The following is a 17,513-nucleotide window of genomic DNA, read 5'->3' as shown; positions in this document are numbered from 1 at the left end:
CCCACCGGGGCTGCGCGTGCCCCCGCGGCGCTGGCAGGTCCCCGCCTCGCTCGGGGGCACCGGCGGGCACGCTGGCACGTCCCCGGGGTCGGCAGCGTTGCAGCTGAGGCAGCCCCGCTGCACAGGCAGGGCCAGCCCACGCGGATACACACACGCTGCATCCCGGGCAGCTCTCGGAATGCGCCCAGCACAGCCTGCTTGCACAGGAGGGGACCCTCTGCCTTCCCTCGCTGTGCTCTGCTGAGGATGCTGCTGGCACGTCCCAGAGGAGGAAGAGCAGTCCGTGCCCTCTGTGTGCAGTCCTGGGTCTGATGCCCATTTCTTACCTCCTCCATCATCTCCCCTCATTGTCACCTGAACGAGTGAGAGACTGCTCCACTGGGGACAGTCCCTGCAGTGCTCTGTACCTGACAATCCAGCGCTGTCCTGGCTGCTGCAGGACCATGCTCAGGTCTTCCTGTGTCTGTGCATTTACATGACTCCGTGTGTGTGCACGTGGCGTGCGCTCACACTTTCATTCCTTGTCTCTGCAGGAACACAGGCTGGCTTGCTGATCCTCTGGTCGGAAATCACCATTTCTGTTTGCTCTTGCCCCATGCAGTGCAGAAATAGGTCTTGCCCAGTCTGGGACCCATTTTTGGGCAGCAGTTTCCCATCCCAGCTGTGTGCTTTGCCAAGCCCAGGCTCAGGGGCTTTGTGGGGTTCAGGATGGCTCAGGATGGTATTTGCTGGTTTTGCAGGTGAAGCACCTGCTTTTGAGTGCCAGGTATACCTTCCCTATTGGACCTGCTGCCTGGGTATAGCTATGCCCTTACCTCCTCACCCTGAAATCCCCAGGCTGCACTTTTAATTGCTGCAGTAAATTGTAACTAATTGTTAGTGCATTCAAACCCCTGCCACTCCTTCCCCCCAAGTCTTCCTGGGCCCCTGTGGAGCACATGCCGTGTACGTTCAGTGCCGTATGGCCCGTTCCCAGTACAGCCATTCCCTCTGGGCAGTGGTCAAGAGATGAGCAGCATTGGCTTCCAGCAGATGCTGGAAGCTGTGGGGTGCCTGGAAAAGCAGTAGCTTCATGGTGGGGACGTGGTGTCAAACAGTTGGAGGCCAAAGGAACAGTAAATGGCAGAATTGCTCCCAGCAGAGCCTTTCCCCAGCACGCTGAGACTTAGCACAGCTGCTTTGGCAAGGGGTTCTGGGAGCCATGTGCCAATAATGTGATTGAAACTGAATTGAGAAGGAAGAAGGGAAAGAGAAGGAAAGGGAAAGAAAGCATGGATTGTCTGCTCCTGCCGCCCAGGCCCTGAGGCCTCTGGGCACCTCCCTTGACGAAACAGAAATCAAACAAAATTACAGAAATAGGGCAGGAGCATTTGCCTAATAGACTCCCCAAGCAGGAGCAGGAGGAGGGGCACAGTACTGCCAGATCTCCAGCCTGCAATCTGAGAGCCAGCGCCCTGATCCCACATGAATCCAGAGCACAGTCCCAGGCCCCCAGGCCAGCTCCAGCTAAGGAGGGAGAAACTGCCAAGAAAATGGGCTAAGCATAAAAAACAAAGGTAGAAGAGACACAAAAAGGGGGATGTCCCACATCTCAGTGTGACTCACCCCCTGCTCAGCCCTGGCACACTGTCTGCGGGGAAAGCATTAAACTGTAATAATAATAAATTAATCATCCTTCCCCCTCCCATTGCACTTTTCATCTGAGGATCTCTGAGCACCTGGCAAACATTAATTACCAAGAGCTCCTCATGCCCCTGGGAGGGTGGAAGGGGACACAGAGAGATCTCTTCACCTGCCAGGGCAGATGTGGCTGGAGCGGATGGGGCGGCTCTCGCGTGGCACGGAAGCAAAGTTCAAAGCAGAGTGAGGGGTGCTGCCTTTCCTCGTGTACTCTGGAGAGCAGAGGGTCCAGGAGCTCTTCATGCCAGGGCACGGTCAGAGGCAGCTTTTCCTCAGAGTGGATCCATACCCTGAAAGGGGTAAGGGAGGGAGGGGAGGTGCTACCCTTATCGGCAGCACAGGAGCAGAAAGTTTCAGAGACAGAGAGAGGAAAGAACCAACTTTCCTTGGGTAAGAGGCAAAGGAGGGAGTATGGGGAAATAAAACCCGATCCTGTGACAGGAGATTGCTGAGATAGGAAATCAGGCCTTGCCATTGCATCAGCTGCAGGGCGTGGATTTCACCTGAAAAAACACCTTGGCAAGTTGTTCCTGCAAGGAGGAGTGGGAGGGACAGTGGGAAGTCTGTGGAGGGGATCCTCCAGGTGTATTTAGGTTGTGTGTGTGGGTTCGTGTGTGTCATGGTGCATGGATATGTGTGTATTTGAATGTCAGTGAGCACAGAGTATCATTTTCTTTGTGGAGGGCATATGCATGTTGCGTGTGCATGCTGGGATGGGAGGGGTGGGGACATTTGTATACTGATGTGTGAACGTGCTCAGCTCGGAGCACGTAGAAGAACAGGTATGTTCAGAGGGTCTGTGGGGCTGTGTGTGCGTAGTAACATATCCATGTTGGAAAGTGTGTTCTTCTTTGTGAGGAACTGGAGATCCAGCGGGGGCCCAGACTCTCAGGGAACAGTGGTGGTGAGCAGAACTCCCACTCCTTAAATATTAGGGTCACAGAAGAAGCAAAGATGAAGATATCTGACATAAAGTGCAGTGAACTTATGGGACCTGTCAGCAAACTCAAACCTGGAAGGAAGTGTTGAATCCAAATGGAGCTATTACAGAGCCAGCACAGACAATTCTGGTTCTGTCCATTACTTCGCAGGGTGGGATAATCCTTGGCAGGTGCTGTAGTGCCTGACTCAGGTGTAGGGACCAGGGCAGGCTCTGCTGAGGGTTGTGGGTGATGTCAGCTGGGCTGGTGTCTGCACTAGGGCCAAGTGAGGCACAGACAGGCAGGGATTTAAAGGCAGCACGGGGTGACAGTGCTGATCGGAGCTGATGGTGTGGTTAGAAACCAGTGAGTGGGGAAGTCGGGCAGTGCTGATAAAGCAGAGCTTGGCTGCAGCAGGTGGAAGGTGAGTCCCGTACAGGGGTCTGTTCAGGAGTGCTGCCTGGCTGGGCAGTCCCCAGGCAGGGCACACTTGCCTCCTGCCTGACACTGTTGTCCCCACGTGCTTCCTGGCTTGGAAGGTCCCTGGGTGGCTCCATTTCACTAGACTTTGTTTAGATTTTTCTCTGAGAGGAGCCAGAATATTTGTGGTTTCCACAAATGACTCCCCTCTCCTCTTCCCTCTCCCTGCCCTCTGGCCTGCATTGCTGCCTGTGCGTTTTTGTCCATGCAAATGCAGCACTGCTGAGGTGAGGAGCTACAGTTTGTGTTGCGTCTCTGGGCTCAGGACACTATCTGGGTGCAGCACATCCTGGTGCATGGAGCCAAACACACCTGGGCTCCTTCCAGCCCTGTGACTAACCTGTCCAGCCACTTCTGGCGAGTCACTTCCCTCACTAGTGCCTCAGTTTCCCCATCCCTAGTGGGGTAATGATGCTGGCCTCCTTTGGAAAGCACATTAAGTTCTGCTTATAAAAAGGATTTAAGAGCTGGTAAGTCCACGGACAGCTCTGTGTGAGCGCCAGTGAGGAGCCCAGCTCTGCCAAAATCCTGGAGCCAAATGTGGTGTGTTCACAAAAACAGCCTACAACCTGCTCAAAATACCTATTTAATCAGGTAAATAATCTGCTCGTTTGTTTTAAAGAAAGAGGCTTATATCTGTGTTTACCCAACACGCCTCTCAGAACCTCCCTCGCATTCTTTGCTACTTAGAAAAATAAAGCCAAAAAAAATGAGGAAATTCACCGCAAAAGGGCCCCCTTCCCCCCGCCTCCCGCGGCCCCGGCGCTCAGGGGTAGAGCGCCGTGATCTTCCCGAGGGCAAGATGCGTCCAGGGCTGTGAGACCCGCAGGTGGCGGCCACCAGTGCCCCGAGGGCTGCAGCGCTGCTCGGTGCGCGCTCCGCACCGCACGGCCGAGCCGGGACCCGCGTGGGACGGCGGTGCCGGGGCAGCCCGCCGTGCGCGGTACCCAGGGCACCGGAGCCGCTCGTCCGGTCCCGTACGCCCCCCTCTCCATCCCCTCGTGGTTTGCGGTCTGCTCCGCGCCGGCGGCTCCGTCCCCGCCGCTCCGGGGCCGCCGGAGCAGCCAGCGCCGCGGCCGCGGGGCGGGTGGCGGCGCCGGCCGGCGGCGATGGCTGCGGGACAGCGCGGCCGGGCCGGTCCCTGCGAGCGGGGCAGCCCCGCGCTCCTTCCCCGCCGTGCCGGCACCGCCGCGGGCTGCGCGGGGGATGCGCTCCGGCTCCGCCCGAGGTGGCCCCGCCGCCGCTGCCCCGCTGCCTCCCGGCGCGGCCCGGCCCGGCCCGCTCCAGCCCGGCCCGGCCCCGCACCTGCCCCCGGCGGCGGGCCCGGCGAGGGGCGGGTCCGCCGGCCGCCAGTCACCGCCCCCCGCGGCGGCGCGCCCGCCCCCGGCCCCGCTGCCAAAGTGACTCGGGGAGGACCGGCACGGCAATGACATCAGTGCTTTAAACAACTTGTTATTCGGGAGCAATCAGCTGCAATTAGGTATTAATTAAGTATTATGAAAGTTGATTATTTAAGTGAATTCGGCTTTCGTCTCTCCGACTATGGTAAGTACAGCACAATTGTCCTTTTCCTGCCCCCAGCCCCCCGCCCGCCTCGGCGGAGCCCCCGCTCGGTGCGGCCGCCGGTGCCGGTGTCCCCGCGCCGGGCGGAGCGGAGCGGAGCGCTGTCCGCCCGGCCGCTGCTCCGCTGCCCCGCGGCCGTGGCGCTCCGCGGCCGCGGGGCCGGCGCTGCGGACAGCGCAGCCTCTGGGAACGCGGGGCCGCCGCCGCTCCGAAACTTTTGTTGGCGGGTGCGCGGTGCGGAGCTGCGGGCCGGGCGGAGCGGGGCGCGGGGGCCGCACCAGGTGCGGTGCGGTGCGGTGCGGTGCGGCGGGGGGCTTGCCGGCTCCTTCACTTCGCTTCTTTCACTTGTTTTACGGAAGTTGCTCCCGCGCCCGCCGCCGCTCCGGCCCCGCTCTCCCGGCCCCGCCGAGGTGAGCCGGGGGCTCCGCTCCCTCCGTCCGTCCTTCCCGGCAGCGGGGCTCGGAGCGGGCTGGCCGTGAGAGGATGCGGAGGGGAAGTTTATGGGGGTTTTGAAATGATTCTGCCTTTGTATTTGTTGTAAGTTGTGTGGGTTGTTTTCTCTTTCATATTTTCCCCCCTCCTGAGCTCTGGCGTGTCGGTGGTAAAGGTTGCTTGTCAGGTTCCTGTACTGCCTAAATGAAAAGGAATTTAATTTATTTGGGACAAGGCAGTGTCAGATGAAGAGGCTGCTTATTACATTTAATGAGTTGTTTTTTGGTTTTATTCAGCCTGGGCATATCTGGGATGGGTTTGTTTTTGTCCTTCCATGTGAGGTGTATGAGACCTCCCCCACCCCTTCACATCATGCAGGGAGGAGGAAGGGTGGCCAGGCTGGGGCAATGTTTTGGTTTTAGATTACAGGCCCTAATATTGGGGTTGGGTGTGTTTTTGATTGTAGCTTTTTGTGGCTTGTCCACTGCTTTTTGATCAGGTATCAGGATGGGGAGTAGGTTCTGGCCTGGTGCTGGGCTGGGCTGGTGGCCCTGCTGGGTGTGATGATGGACAGGTCTCCATCAGGTTGGAGTGTGATTGCAGCCAGGAGCTGCAAGCCTCAAAGTATTGGTGGGTTTTCCAATCTTTGGACCGTCTGGATAAGAGTCTCATTTAGATTTGACAAATGTACAAATTCAGAGTTTGGTAGGAATCGATCCCTTAGGTGATGTTACCTCCCTCTTTGGGACCAGGGCCCACCACTATGGCTCCATACTAGCTAAAACAACTACACCTGCTCCTCCAAAATGGTGTAAACCATTCTTTGCCATTTGAAAACCAAATGGCAGCAATGAGCTAAACAGGCCTGTGCTGGCAATGTGCCATGGTCCAGGTAATTACTGCCAGAGAGTGTGTGTTGTTTTTTTGTTGTTTTTTTTTTTTTTAATAAGGAGTAAGATGGTAATAAACTGGTTGATGATTGACTGGGCCTGAACTATGTACTCTGATATTGTGAGCGAGAGGATAATTTTGCCGTCGTTTATTCCATTTATTTACTTATTTCTACCATTGATATCAGGAACCGAGTGGCTCCGGAGCCACTTCCACCTGTGAGCGTGAGGTGCCAGCTCTGCTTGGCTCCAGCCGTGGGCGTGTGGCTGCCTCCCTTCTAGATCAAGAGGCTGGGATGCTGCGTGGGCAGCTCAGGAGCTGAGGATGTGGTGAAACTGCAGGGGGGCGAGTGCTTCCAAGAGCAATAAGCCGTGATTTAGGCCGCTGCCATCCCGAGGAGCTGCCCGGGCGGGCCGGGCCGGGCCGGGCCGGGCCGTGCGGGGCCTGCCCCGGCCCTGCAGTGCCCTCTGCCGGCTGCAGCTGCCGCTGCCCCGGAGGGCTCCCCCGAGCCGGGCCGCCCAGCCCCGCGCCCTCCCCTCCCCAAAAATGGGACCCTCCTTCGCCCCACAGGGGTTGTGGCTGCTCAGCCCCGCCACCGCTGCGCCCAGGTAACCCGTGGGGTTTGGTCTCCACTGTGGGAACCTGGAGTAAGCCATGGGAATGAGGATCGGGGAGATCTCTTTAAGTCAGCGTTATGATCTGTGTGTGGGTGAACCCGTCTTGTCATGATCTTGGGGCAAAGACCTGCCCCATAATCACCACCTCTAACCCGTATCTACTTGGGCCAGCTTATCTCCCTCAGTCTGCCTCTTGAATTCTCTCCAAGCCCTCCGGCAGTGGCTCTCCAGAGGCAGTGCCCGAGGGCTGCTCATACCAGATGCCAGCTGGCAGAGGCAAGTCCAGAGGGGTTTCTTTCCCAGAGGGACTGCGTATGTGGGGTCTGACAGTCTGCTCTTGCTGAGGGCTTTCTCAGCCCAGTCAATCCTTTCATGGACCTTCTAGGACCAGAAGTGTTAATAATGGCTAAGGGCTGAAAAGAATTTATGGACTGAGTCCATCTGCGCAGGAATGTGGCGAGATGTTCCCTGCATATGACTTTCTTTGAGTCTGGTTTTAAATACCTTGACTGACTGGGTACTTGTCACTTCCTCTGGGAAACTGTTCCCCAGCCTAGTTATCCTTGGTATGAGATTACAGGAACTGACCTCAGAATGAGGACCAAGACGCCTATGGGAAATGGGTGGAGGAATATCCAATCTCCCGCTCAAAGGGTCATTTTGTGTCTTTGTCAAATTACTGCTGTTGTTTGAAACACCCAGTGGATAGAAACACCTGCTTTGGGCTGGTGACAACTTGTTTGGGTTTGTTTTTTTTGCCAGATTGTTTGGGAGACATTGGCTCAGTCAAGGTTGGTGTCATTCCTGAGCTCATGCTCTGCAAAAGGTTCCTAGGCAGTTGGTTTGGGTGTTCGTATCCCTTTCCAGTAATTCTATGAGATACTTGTTGGGTGGAAAGCATTCAAGGGATTAAGCCTACCAGGTGAAGATTGTTCCTTGGGAGAAGGGTTTAGCAGGATAGGGATTAACCGCCCCATAGTGTGAACAAGCAGCACCCAGCTATTACTTGGAGAACGTGCTTCAGAGCTGCTTGAAGTCCACAGGAGTGTTTCTACGGCTTTGGCACTATAGAGAGATAGCTCACAAAAAGACCAGAAAGTTGATCTCTGCGATGAACTCCTGTTTCCTCACTTGTATTCTGTCTGCTGGATCTCCTGAGTCCTTCTAAACCAGGTATGCCACTGTCAGAGTGGGGTCCACTGATGTGCACAGGTACTACACCATTCTGCTCTGAGACACAGAGTCCCAGGGGGGAGAGGCAGCTTGTACTGAAACTGGCTGGGAATGGTACAACTGGAGAGGATCACATATTTGATGAGTAGTTTCCATATCATCAGTTTCTCTTTCTGTTTTGCTAAACTGTTTATACCTCTACCCGGAGCCTGCGATTGGATCTCTGGGCTTTGCCTACACAGCCTTTTCTGTCCCACTTTTTGCTCTTGGCTGTCCTCCCAGCGAGAGCCTTTGTGGCCACTTCGATTCTCCCTCTGACATCAAATCGTACCCCTGGGCTGCTGTGCAGCCTACAGTTTAGGCACCCTCTGAAAAGTTGGTTGAAAGTGTCTGGAAAGTAATGAAAAGTCCTGTAGTAGGTGAAGATAACTATTGCCTGTGCTGCATCTCCCACCTCCACCCGGGCTCCTTCCCTCCCTCCCAGGGTTTGAAGATGCAGCCATTCCCAAGGTTTGGAGAGCTCAGGTGCCACCCAGGGCTCAGCTCCCAGAAGTGCTGACACTGCAGAGGCCACGCTAGCCGATCCAGCTGAGGTTTGGGAGAACCAATGTCCTCGTCCTCAGCTGCACTTTGCAAAGCAAAGAGGGGGCAGAGGAGGCTTGGCTGGAAGCAGGGGAGGGGCAGAACCTCCAGCCAAAAGTCCCACGCGGCACCGTCTCCTCCCCTCCGGTTCAGTGCGGACTGGATCAATTTGGACGTCTTCAGCAATAAAAAATGCCGATGTCGTCCTAATTCACTAGGCCCCGAGATGACAGCAAATTTACATTTTTTAATTAAACTAGCAGCCAGTTTTTATGAGAGGGGGCTGGGTTATGCAAATCAAATGGTTGTGTACGAAAGATTAGGAGAGTTTGGGAATAAATTCCACAAATGCTAATAAAAAAAAAGAGAGAAAATGAGAGGGGGGAGAGAGAGGGACATTGTTCCATTAGCCCCTTTTAGGCTGATTTCCCTAGGGAGAAAGCTATGGGGGGTGAGAGATGGAGGCAGCTTTCAGAGACAGGTAAAATCCATTTCGAGGATGGAGAGCCGCTTGGACCAGGACCTTGTTGCTCCCTGTTTTGTCTCCGAGGGCTCACAGGGAAGAAGGAGGAAGAAACTGGTGACAAAAGAAACACTTGCTGGTTTCTAATCCCCATTCCTGCTTGATCAGTGACCCACAGGCTGGAGCAGCAGCTGGGACTGGCTTGAGGTTGTAGAAGGTGCACAGTGCTCAGGTGCTGGAAGGGCACAGGTGGGTGAAGGGCTGGGCCAGGTCACTGGGGTGCTGCAAGGGGGTGGATGTGGCAGGGAGACAGGACAATCCCTGGATGGGCAAAGCCCAGGGGCTACGCAAAGCCTCTCTGGATAGGGTCCATCTTTGGGCTGACAGATGGTCACAGAGCAGGGCTGCAGCTGGGATTGGTACCCTGGGGCTTCATCTCCTTTGTGCAGCTCTTGTGGGTGGGCTTCTGGTCCCTGGCAGGAGCTGCTGGTCGGGACTGGCAGCAGCGCTGATCACAGGTGAGGGTCTAGACTGCTCTTCCATGTAAGCACAGGCTTTACCTGCAGAGCAGAGTGTGTTTTGGAGTGGGATGGTGATGCTTTTCCCTCACCCAAACTGTGGAGCCCCTTGTTGCCCACCCGTAGAGATCTGAGGCTGACTCCAGCTGTCAACATTTCTTTCCAATGTGTTAACCTGGCACCAGTCTTCACCTCTTCCTCAAGGGACTTTCCATCTTTCTTCATGTGATGATTCCAGAAAATAAAAGTTTGTCAACTCCTTCCTTCAGGAAGAAATGGTTAGAGTGAACAAAAACCATACGTTTCACTCACATAAAATATGTTCTTGTATAAGTTTCCCAAAGAATTCCAAGTTCTCATTTCATTTGGGAATTAGGTGTGGTGGCTAGGTACCAAAGCAATTGTTTGCTCTGCTATGGAGAAACAAAACCAGAAAATTTCTGGAGGCTGGGAAACTGCTTAAAGCTTCCAGTCCTAAGGCAGTTTCATGCTTGGAATAAAAGCTGAACAACCCATGCAGGTTGGCAAGAGAAAGCAAAGGGTGGAGAACAGGAGATACAAGGGAAAAGGATGGGAACACTAAGGTCACTGGGTGCATTTTATGACAATCCCCTGAGGATTTGGTGCCTCACTAGAGAGCTTTGCCACCCATTCCTGGTTTTGGGGTGTGAAATGATGATTCACCAACAAGCTCATGTTTTGCTTTGGAGAGGTGACATTTTAGTAGAGCCTCTCTTGTGAAATCAGTAAAAACACCGAGCTCCGGTGGCACATTTCTGGAGGTGTTCCCCACACCCAACACCTACATCCCTGTCACTCTGTCCTGAACACGCACGTCTGCCCCGGACACTCACCCACCTCCATGCTCCCAGACACTCACGTGTTGGTGGTGCTGAACTTCATGTTCCCCAGGCTGCTCTCTCAAGACATTGCCATGATGAACACTCTGGTTCTGTGCACTTGCATCATCGCTGCCACGATGAAACCTTCTTGGCAGCAAGAGAAGACGAGTATGGTGTCTGTCCTGTGTGTTGGGTGTCTCTGTGCTCCCCCAGCCTGCAGTGAAGCCCCCACTGTTCTGCTGCTGGGGCCAATGGTGGCATTGGCGTCCACAGCCTCAGACAGACGGCTGTACAGGGGATTTTTGTAACACGAGTTGCTGAGCTGAACTAGGGCCAAGTTCAGCCTAAAACTAACAAAGAGCTCCAGAACAGGTCTGTGAAACATGGCAGAGTCTGAGGATTTGGTGTAGGGCGAATAACTCCTAATCTATAAAGTGGGCATAATCATCCTCCCTGGTGCAGCCTAGAGCCAGGGCTGGGTGCTCAGGGATGGAGATAAGTGAGTGAGGCCTGGCTGCTGTCCATGGATGGGTGCGGGGGTCGGGCAGGAGCGCTCCTCCCTGCAGCTGGGGTGGGGTGCTGGGGTGTGGGAGAGCTGAGCCCGTCCCGCTTTCCGGGATCTTCCTGGGAGCTCCTGCACCCGCCTGCCCCGTGGCACCTTTGGCATCCCGGCAGCCCTGGATCCAGGGTGGGTTGTCATGGACCTGCAAGGGGACCTCTCCGGGACCTGCTGGGAGGTGAGGAGCTCCAGCTGGGCTGTTCTGTTGGAATGGTGCAGTGGTGTCAGCCCTGCTCCCAAAACTGGATGGGCCAGGGCAGAGCAGAGGAAGAACCAGGAGCTTTCAGCTTCCATACATGGGAAACTGTCAAAAGCCAGGTAGCAACACCAGCTTTTGTCTGGTATTTCCAGAAAAACCCGGCAGGACCTGGCATCCCAAGGCATAATTTATTATGGAAAAATAAAATAATAAAGTACCAATCCCTTTGAGGCCTGAGTCATAGAAGCATCTTCTCATTAAAGCAGCTCCACCTCTCTGCCTGGTGTTTGCCAGCTCCATGCCTGTATGAATCCACTCCCTGAGCTGCCTCGCCCAGGGCAGCCTTCCTCCTCCTCCTCCTCCTCCTCCTGCTGCCTGTGCTTCCCTAGCACACCTCTCCTCCAGCACCCCTTCCCCTGTCTGGAGGAGCATGAACAGTTCCACATCTCAAGCCAGATTCTCCCCAGGCCCCCCGTCTTTGGACCAGGTGGATGTTTTATTGGTGTTTGTTGTAGACAAGTATCTTCATCTTTTCACCCACCCTCCTCCCACCCCTGTGCTATCAAGTTCTCTGGGCATGCCCTGGCTCCCACATGCCCTTCTCCTGGCCATGTGTTGTGAAGGTGTGCTTGGTATCTTTCCATGGCTCGAAGCTCTTCCAAGTGGCCCTCTGCAAGCAGGGAGAGGAGAGGAAGCTGCTCCTGGAGTAATTACCATCTGCATGTCCTGAAGGCAGGCAGCAGATGTTAGCAGAGGAGGACCGGATTGGAAGAGGGTGAGGGAGCAGAGGCTGGGGAAAGGGGGTCTGATTTTTCTTCTCGATTGCATGTGAATATTTTTAACTGAAACTCAGTAGGACAAGAATCCCAGTTCTGCAAGTTGATCCATGCACTTGAAACTTTAGGGGAAAGCTCCTTTGCTCACTCTTGCTGTGTTTTCTGTCACTCACTCTGCTTTTCTCAGCCTTTTTTATGCTGCATTATTTAACTTTTTTTACTAAATAGCTTTCCTTTATGTCCTTCATCTTTTCCATATTCCCACAGACCTGTCACTCTTTGTCACTCTCCTGGACTTCCATTCTGTCTTTGATTCTGTCTTGCTTTCCCTTTCCTTCCCCCATCTTCCATTGTCTTACTCTATTTTTCATTTTCCCATTTTTCTGTGGGCTGATATTCAGATGAGCAAACTTCTTCCAGTTAAAGGAGGTCATGAATATTAGGATTTTTCTATCAAACAATGAAATATGGCTCAAATTACTCTAAAGAATAGGGCCCTTTTCATAAACCACCTGCTGTTTTTTTTTGAAAGAAAGCACAACCACTTGCCTGTATGCTCCAAGCAGTTGTCTCACATCTCTACCTCGCCAAGCTTTGCTGTTCCAATTTCTTCTGCTGAATTTGTTGCTCTTGGTGGAGTAAGTCTGCTCTTCCCAGACTGCCAGCACCCAATGAGTCTGGGTTTGGACAGGTTGGGACAGGATGGGGATTCTGGCAGAATCCCTACTACTTTAAATGTTGGTTTGTGAGTGTGCTTTTTTGATTGCAGTGTGTATATTTTGGGGTTTTATTTTTGTTTTTGACAAACAACATTCTGGTCTGAAACTCATTTAGTCTGAACTTCTCAGCTTGACTGAGAGATCTCATACAGATGTTAGCACCCAGTGAGGCATGGAAACACATGGACCCCCTCACCTTCTCCTTGTCCTGCTGATGTGGACCAACCATCGCTCCCCTGGTGCAGGTGACCTGCTCAGGCCTGGACACCAGCCCAGGCTGTGGTCATTTCCTCTTGGCTCTCATGGCCTGTCCCTTTCCTCCCAGGCACAGTTTCAGAAAAGGACCTCTGAGCACAGTGGCCACAGCTGGCTCTGGGAAAGCCAAGTTTGTGCTGCGTGAGATCCTCCACTCCTTGTGGTCCTGGCCATGCTTGGCTGGATGGTGCCGTGCCTTTGCCAGGGCAGTACCAGGGCAGCTTGGCCGTTCAGCAGGGATGTGGAGAGTGGTGGAGTTGTGCCTCAGGGAGCTGGAGAGCTGCAAGCAGAGGAGCCTCAGTGCTCCCTTGGGTAATGCCAGAGACAGGGACAGCAGAGGACACCAGTTTGTCTCAGACTTAGGTTTTGTTTTCAGTCCAGTCTATGTATACTCTTCATAGTTGCTATTTTTTCCCCAGTTACATGAACATGTCTTGTCCTCGCTGTCTTCCATCTTCCCTCAGCAAACCTTGCCATTTTCTGCATGTCTTTGCTGGGAAGCTCACAGCACCATTCCTGCTGGGCAGACACCACTTCTCTGAGGAGGCACCTCTCACTGGTGCGCTCGTTCCAGGAGCCTGCTCCAGCCCTTCCACCCTCTCCCACCTGCCTTTCCCTGGACAGAAACTGCACACGCAGCCTGGGCTGTGTGAACACGGAGTTTGTTTTGCCAGGGTGACCTGTTTAATCATCTCATTTTCTGGTGGCCGTTTATTCCTCGTTTCCACGGTTACAGCCCCATTAAGAGGAGAAGCAATAAGGCAGCGAGTCAAACAGGTAATAAAAACATTAAAGCCATGTGCGCACTGGGAGGGAGGGAGGGCGAGCAGCACTCAGTGAGACGAGACGGGCTGTGCCAGGGAGACAGAAGGGTCACAGGAGCCTGTGCACAGTGTGATGACACCCAGCCCATGCCCAGCCTCTGCAGGGGCCTGACGGCCAACAAAGTGTCCTACAGCATCCCACAGCTTTCCACCCTGCTCTGCTGGCGTGTGCTGCCACTCGGGACAGTGTCACTGCCACCGGTGTGCTGCTCTCCCCACTGCTGGGCCACTGAGGCAGAGTTGCAAGTGGACAAAAGCACTCGAAATTATGTGTACTCTTTCTGTATTTTCTTTCAGGGTTCTGACTGTCTGAAAATTCGTAACTTTCTGTTTAGTTCTGGTGATGCTAGTGGACACAGATACTCGTCCCTGTAACAGCTCTGCCATGGCCCTGGTCAAGGTACCTGCTCTTGCTGGTGTTGGCTGTGCTACTCCCCTGCAGAGCCGTGGCTCTGCATGGTTCCTGAAGCAGGACTGACTGTCCCGCAGGCTGCACCGAGGTATTCACAGCCAGCTGCCTGAGCCAGCACAACCTGGAGTACTGTGGCACTGGTTTGAGCCTTTCCTAGGTGGAAATACCCGCTTGTGGAAGGCCATATTTCTGCAGGCTCCAGGAGAAGGTCAGATGCCATGGAAACAGGACAGCCACGTCTCTGTGGGCTGGGGCAGGGGTGGGAGCTGCTCACCTGGGGGAATGGGAGTGCCTTTTGGGCCACAGGTAGAAATCAGGGGAGAGCTGTGGAGGGCAGACAGCATCACTGGGAATTAGGTCTCTCCTGCTGGGAGGAATCCCCAGGTTCATGGCTTTTCACTGTGGGCTCCTAAAAAGAAAGTAGCAAAATAAAGAAACCTAAAACAGCAGCTCTAGAGTGAGGAGAAGGCACAGCCCTGGCATCTCAAGAGAAAGAACTGTTTTCAGCTGACTTCCCTTCAGGCAGTGGTCCTCAGGGAAACCCTCAGGGCTCTTGGAAGGTGGGAACCTTTTGATACTATGTGCTTGTTATCCCAAAACTGACTTGGCCAGCAACAAGATGGTGGCCTCTCTTCCTTTGGGAAATTTTGGGCTAGATGAACTCCTGGGTGTAAACCCATGACCTGACTGGCAAAACCCAGTGAAAGATACTTTTCCCTATAATTTCTCAGTGGCCATGGAGGCCAAGCAGCATTGGAACTTAGATGATGAGATGTTGGGTTTGAGGTGGTAGGTCGCTGCCATGAAGGAGCAGGTGCCTATGGGTGAGAGGATTCTGACCTGTGAATAGGGGTGAATTTCACTGTGGATGAAAAGAGGTTAAATATAACAGTCCCATGTAAGTGTAAGTCCCATGTAAGTCCATGTAAGTGGCACAGCACTGACAGCAAAACAAAAATATTCAGAAAAGCAAACTATAAAGGAGAGCAAGAAAACAGTCACAGAGCTGCGTGAAATGGGGTGCTTTACCTGCTGGCTCTCTCTGTTGAAAGTCTGCCCTGTCACAGCCCCGTTTTGCCCTAGTGGGATTTTTTTTTTTATTTATTTCTGACATTGTCTTGGGTTTTACAGTTTCTTTTCTGCGGACTTTATCAGAAAGCATATTTGTGGTGAGAGCCTGTGAAAGGACCTGGCTTGCTGAGTAAATGTTCAACGTGGAAATGAGCTGCATGACCTTGAGGAGGGGAGAGGGAGGAAAGCTGACAGAAATTCATAAAAAGCTGAAAAAGAAAAGAACAAGGAGAAGGGAGGGGAGAGGGAAAAAGATAAAAGGCCTGGCCAGACTGGAAGAAGTCACACAAGAGAGGAATAATGGTCTTTCTTGTTACAGCAGTGACTGGACCTGTCGTATTAGGCATCTTAAAGAGGCCGATTCTAAGTTGTGCTCAGCACTGACACTTTGAAAAATAGGCCCATTTAAGGTGACTCAAGTTGGGCAACAAAAGTCAGTAGTCACTTTAGATCATCTTGGCCTGTGTTCAGAAGGGTGAATTTTATCCTTGGCGAAAGGCCAGTGGGAGGCCCTTCTGTGTTCTGTTCCTGTTCCCAGAATAGGACTTGGGGTGGCTCCTGGAGCTCGTGCCGGCCCTCTGGGGCACGGGCAGAACCCACTCTTCTCAGGTTTTGGGCTGAGCCCTCCCTGTGCAGAAGGCAGTGGTCGCTGTCTGGGCTCATGTGTCAATCCAGTTGTCTGTGGGCAGAAACTGGGCTTGAATTTATTTGTGGAATTTTTGGGGGCTGTCGGTGTCTGGAGAAGGAGCTGGATGGAGCAATGTCTCTGTCCTCAGTCCAGGAACTGAGCAGCAGTGCAGGAGGTTTCCCAGCCATGCTTGGAGTTCCTTAAGAATGTGAGATTGAGATGGAGATGCTTTAGAAAACTAATGAGGATGTCAAACGGAAAAGACCAACAAAACGCTGTTGCAAGGAAGAAACTTTGAGTGGAAAACACCCTGCTTTCACTAGCAGAGACCAAGGTGTGAAGTCCAGGCATGCTCTGGAGTTTGGCTTTCCAGAATTGCCTGGTTTGGGCTTGATGGTTTTATTTCAGTCCCACATTTAGTCCTGGAGGATCTAAAGTGGATTTTAAAATTGTGTTGTGTTGGAGAGAGATTGAGCACCAAGTTCCTGCAGGTTTGTATTCCTCTAGCATGTCCTTATTATCTGGATGACACCAGCTCCAGGAAGCCCCTCAGTCCTGCAGTCCTTGGCTCTGGTGCCACTTCCATGGAGGGATCTGGGCACAAAAGGAACCTGGCAGTCAGGTGGGCTGGAGCAGAAACCCTTGTGCTCTTCAGGGAACCAATGGCTTCTGCTACTTTTTTTGTTGTTTGAATGCATGAAAAAAGTGTAAATGCACTTAGGCTTCCATTACCACTCATTCTTTTGTCATTTTTTTGACTCCCCAAATTCTCTTCATTTTCAAGGGGGGGAAGCCTGACTTCAGTGGCATCAGCACTTCCAAACCACTGCACACTGACATAAGCAGTTCAGAGTGTGTGGCAAGGACTGTGCTGAAGCAGAGTTCTCATGTGTGTCGAAACAGGGCTGATCACCATTCTTTGGTTAAACCTGAATAGCTGCACTAATGGTCCTCATAGATACATCTTTACATTTTGGTTCATTTAGGTGGGGGTCAATTTCTTTCCATAAGCTTGAAAATTATAGAGTAATATTTTCATCTTCAGTGCTGGTATGGGAGAGCTCTACTGTGTGGAGGGGAGCGATTTTTTTTTCCAGTTGGAAATGAAAGAAATCAAACTTTTTCCAGTAGGGAAAAGTCTTATCGAGTGATGACATCAAAATAATTTCTCTAGCAGTGCTGTGTGATGTCAGACAAGACAGTATGTGGCTGGGTGGGAAGTGCAGACAGCACGGGCACGAGTGCCTGACACGGGAAAACCAACAGTCCACGGCTTTGGGAGGAACTGGAGCAAAGTCACCAGTGCAGATGCCAGAGCAAGGAACTGTAACTGTGCATTTAATAGCTTTGGATGTTTGCTTTTATGTGACAGTTGCTGCTCAAGCAAACAGATTGGAGAATTCTAGACTTGCGTGGATTTCAGGGATTTTATTTATATGTGCCCAGCACAGGACATGAGTGGGATGGGAGCGTAGGGGTTTTCTCCACAGGGGAAGGGCCTTGTACCCTGCTCCTCCGTGCCCCTGTACACCTTGATTTTATTACCTGAGCCTTCCCCTCTCAATGCTGTCTCTTACTCTTCCCTAAAGTCCCTGTCTCTCCAAACCCACCTCACTCACCTGCTCCCTCTGATCCCAGCACCCTCCCACAGTGCCCGGAGCATCCTCTGTCCTGTTCTGCTCCCTGAGGTGTTAATGTGCCCCTGCAGGAGCCCTGCCCTGTGCCCAAAGCCCCTCTGGAAGCCAAACAGCCCCGAGTGCCCCGAGTGCTGGCCCTGCCCGGCTGAAACTGTCCTGTGAGAGCGGCACGGCACAGGCATGTTTTCAGTTTATTCTCCAAAAGGAGAGCCTGCAAGGGGTGAGGGGCAGACTCCTTGCAGTGAAGGTGTTAACAAATAGCAGGTGATTAA

The 17,513-nt window shown here is 53.2% G+C and overlaps 1 protein-coding gene across 13 annotated transcripts in view; it reads left to right on the top strand.

Moving 5' to 3' along the window:
* CASZ1 (castor zinc finger 1) overlaps positions 1-17,513 on the top strand; it is a 191,841-nt gene that overhangs the window by 105,800 nt on the left and 68,528 nt on the right. For 2 of the 13 annotated variants that reach the window (XM_085558397.1, XM_085558384.1), the window contains exon 1: positions 4,450-4,625. The exons of 10 other annotated variants lie outside the window; for them this stretch is intronic. In XM_085558397.1, coding sequence (XP_085414523.1) covers positions 4,577-4,625 — 49 coding nt within the window. In that variant the 5' untranslated portion in view covers positions 4,450-4,576. Of the gene's footprint in view, positions 1-4,449; positions 4,626-13,343; positions 13,447-17,513 lie in introns of those variants that run through there. One more of the 13 variants, XM_085558391.1, reaches the window with a different exon arrangement.

This window comes from Lonchura striata, chromosome 21, assembly GCF_050655825.1.
Source record: "Lonchura striata isolate lonStrDom1 chromosome 21, ASM5065582v1, whole genome shotgun sequence".
In the NCBI taxonomy this organism is placed as follows: domain Eukaryota; kingdom Metazoa; phylum Chordata; class Aves; order Passeriformes; family Estrildidae; genus Lonchura; species Lonchura striata.
This window is presented reverse-complemented; position numbering and strand designations above follow the sequence as displayed.